Genomic DNA, 3,779 nt, shown 5'->3' on the forward strand with positions numbered 1-3,779 from the left:
CAGTGAGTGAAATAAGTATTTGATCCCCAAGCAAATCATGACTTGGTACTTGGTGCAAAAACCCTTGTTGGCAAGCACAGAGGTCAGACGTTTCTTGTAGTTGGTCAGCAGGTTTGCACACATCTCGGGAGGGATTTTGATCCACTCCTCTTTACAGATCCTCTCTAAATCCTTAAGGTTTCTTGGCTGTCGTTTGGCAACTCAAAGTTTCAGCTCCCTCCACAGATTTTCTACAGGATTGAGGTCTGGAGACTGGCTAGGCCACTCCATGACCTTAATGTGCTTCTTCTTGAGCCACTCATTTGTTGCCTTGGTGGTCATTGTCATGCTGGAAGACCCGTCCATGACCCATCTTCAGTGTTCTGGCTGAGGGAAGGAGGTTCTCGTCCAAGATTTTATAGTACATGGCCCCGTCCATTTGCCCCTCAATGCGCTGAAGCCGTCCTGTACCCTTAGCAGAAAAACAGCCCCAAAGCATAATGTTTCCAGCTCCGTGCTCGACTGTAGGGATGGTGTTCTCGGGGTCATAGTCAGCATTTCTCTCCCTCCAAACACGGCGAGTCGAGTTAATGCCAAAGAGCTCAATTTTGGTCTCGTCTGACCACAACACTTTCTCCCGAGTCTTCTCTGAATCATTTAGATGTACAGGCCTGTTTAAAGTTTGAGCTGGGGGAGCTTGCGGGTGCTGCAGGATTTCAGTCCATTGCAGCGTAGTGTGTTACCAATGTTTTGCTTGGTGACTGTGGTCCCAACTGCCTTAAGATCATTAACAAGCTCCTCCCGTGTAGTTCGAGGCTGATCCCTCGCCTTTCTCATGATCATCCTTACCCCATGAGGCAAGATCTTGCACGGAGCTCCAGACCGAGGCCGATTGATGGTTGTTTTGTATTTCTTCCATTTCCGAATAATCGCACCAACAGTTGTCTCCACCTCACCAAGCTTCTTGCTGATGGTCTTGTAGCCCATTCCAGCCGTGTGCAGATCTACAATCTTGTCTCTGACATGCTTTAACAGCTCTTTGGTCTTGCCCATGGTGGAGGGAGAGGTTGGAATCGAAGATACAGATTGTGTGGACAGGTGTCTTAAACACCTAACGAGCTTCCACATGGGCACATAACCAATCTGTAGGGGATCAAATACTTATTTCACTCACTATAATGCAAATCGATTTCTAACCTTTATATAATGTGTTTTTTCTGGATGTTTTGGTTGATATTCTGTCTCGATATGTTCAAATAAACTTACATAAAAATGAGACCCTTCATTTCTTTGTAAGTGGACAAACTTACAAAATCAGCAGGGGATCAAATAAATGTTTTCCCCACTGTACAAGATTGTAAAATTTAATAAGCAGCTTTAATTTTTTCAATCCCATGAAGCATTGCAAATGCTTTTTCCTTTTGCAATATAGAAATGGCATTTATCACGATTTATAAAAATACACACTGCCGTTCAAAAGTTTGGGATCGGTAAGATTTTTAATGTTTTTTTTTTTAAAGAAGTTTCTTGTGCTCGTCAAGTCTGCATTTATTTGATAAAAATGTCTTGCTGATGGTCTTGTAGCCCATTCCAGCCGTGTGCAGATCTACAATCTTGTCTCTGACATGCTTTAACAGCTCTTTGGTCTTGCCCATGGTGGAGGGAGAGGTTGGAATCGAAGATACAGATTGTGTGGACAGGTGTCTTAAACACCTAACGAGCTTCCACATGGGCACATAACCAATCTGTAGGGGATCAAATACTTATTTCACTCACTATAATGCAAATCGATTTCTAACCTTTATATAATGTGTTTTTTCTGGATGTTTTGGTTGATATTCTGTCTCTATGTTCAAATAAACTTACATAAAAATGAGACCCTTCATTTCTTTGTAAGTGGACAAACTTACAAAATCAGCAGGGGATCAAATAAATGTTTTCCCCACTGTACAAGATTGTAAAATTTAATAAGCAGCTTTAATTTTTTCAATCCCATGAAGCATTGCAAATGCTTTTTCCTTTTGCAATATAGAAATGGCATTTATCACGATTTATAAAAATACACACTGCCGTTCAAAAGTTTGGGATCGGTAAGATTTTTAATGTTTTTTTTTAAAAGAAGTTTCTTGTGCTCGTCAAGTCTGCATTTATTTGATAAAAATGCAGGAAAATTTTAATTTGTGAGAAATTATTGCAATTTAAATTTTGCAATATACTTGTATTCCTGTGATGCACAGCTGTATTTTCAGCATCATTCCTCCAGTCTTCAGTGTCTCATGATCTTCAGAAATCAGTATAATATGCTGATTTATTATCAATGCTGGAAACAGTTGTGCTGCTTAATAATTTTTGTGACATGTGATACATTTTTTTATTACAAACCGTTCTTATACTTCTGGAAACACCTGATTTGAGCAGGTTGTTGTGTTGTTACTCGTGTCTTCACCACGGTAAATCACTGTCTGACTGCTTGTAACCGTATGAAGGGACGAGTGGATGCGTGCGATCCAGGCCGTGGCCAATGGGCTGCAGGCGCGGGAAGCGGACGAACCAATGGAGATCAAGTACAGCTCTCCCGGTGACGTCTGCGGTCTGGAGGACATGGAGGTGTCTCTGTCCAAATCCAGCTCTAGAGTGGTGCGTCTCTCTGCAGATTACGGTTACGAGCGTAGAGATCAATCATTGGTTTGCACTAATGATGATGATGATGGTTTGTGCTCTCAGACGATGAATGACTTCGATTACCTGAAGCTGCTGGGTAAAGGCACGTTTGGGAAGGTGATTCTGGTGCGAGAGAAAGCCTCGGGGGTGTACTACGCCATGAAGATCCTGCGGAAGGAAGTCATCATCGCTAAGGTGACAGACTCTTTACTAACCAACCCGTGACTAGGAGAAACACTGTTCGAGTCAGAGAGGGAATATACACCCAGACAATTACTGAAATGAGATGGTTTCGAGATTTCAGGATTCCAGTGATTTATATTCACCCGTTTATTAAATCAGAGACAATACACTTTAACAGTACACAAAATCAGTGTACGATGTGCCAGATTTAGCCAGGGTGGTGTATTTTCATCTGTAGTCACAGGTTAAAGTAAGAAAAAAAACATAAATGGAATATTTTTAACACTAAAAATCCCAATAAATGTTCACAGTATAGAATTATAGATTTTGTTAATGGTTTGATTTAGGTTTTAGTTTTATGTTTTCAGTTTTCATGTTAATTTAAGTTTAATTTTTATTCATTTTATGTGATTTTTTTTTTATATTTCCTTTTAATATTACTATTGTATTTTTAGTTCAGTTTTATTTTAAGTTCATTTTTAGAATATTTTCCCCGTTAGTAATTGTATTGTTCCCAGCCAAATTTTTGTGCATTTCAGGTAGTTTTTCATCTAATATTTTATTTTTTTTAGTATAGTTTTAAATTATGATGATAATCATCCTGGAACCTAGTGAACTTTGTTTGAAAGCAACTTAAGTTAAGTTTTACTTTAACTTAAGTGTTTGAGTTGCGTTCTGTGAATCAGTTCAAACTGTGTTACAATGAATCATTCCAGTCTGATTCAAATGTTCATTTGTGCCATCACTCTTCACACTCAATCACATCCAGCTAACTGAGTTAGCGACGTACGAAAAACGGGCCCCAGAGCTTGGTTGATCTGTGTTTTGAACGTGTTTGTGTGTGTTTAGGATGAAGTGGCACATACGGTCACAGAGAGTCGAGTGCTGCAGAACACCAGACACCCGTTCCTGACGGTCAGTGTGTGTGTGTGTGTGTGTGTGTGTGTGTGTGTGTG

At 40.0% G+C, this 3,779-nt stretch overlaps 1 protein-coding gene across 1 annotated transcript in view; it reads left to right on the plus strand.

The window, feature by feature from the left end:
• akt2l (v-akt murine thymoma viral oncogene homolog 2, like) overlaps window positions 1–3,779 on the plus strand; it is a 27,471-nt gene that overhangs the window by 17,637 nt on the left and 6,055 nt on the right. Inside the window, exons 5-7 of the mRNA XM_016250785.1 lie at window positions 2,466–2,616; window positions 2,704–2,835; window positions 3,673–3,738. Of these exons, the coding sequence (XP_016106271.1) occupies window positions 2,466–2,616; window positions 2,704–2,835; window positions 3,673–3,738 (349 nt within the window). The remainder of the gene's footprint in view (window positions 1–2,465; window positions 2,617–2,703; window positions 2,836–3,672; window positions 3,739–3,779) is intronic.

The sequence above is a fragment of the Sinocyclocheilus grahami genome, unplaced genomic scaffold, assembly GCF_001515645.1.
Source record: "Sinocyclocheilus grahami isolate Dianchi unplaced genomic scaffold, SAMN03320097.WGS_v1.1 scaffold1007.1, whole genome shotgun sequence".
NCBI lineage: Eukaryota > Metazoa > Chordata > Actinopteri > Cypriniformes > Cyprinidae > Sinocyclocheilus > Sinocyclocheilus grahami.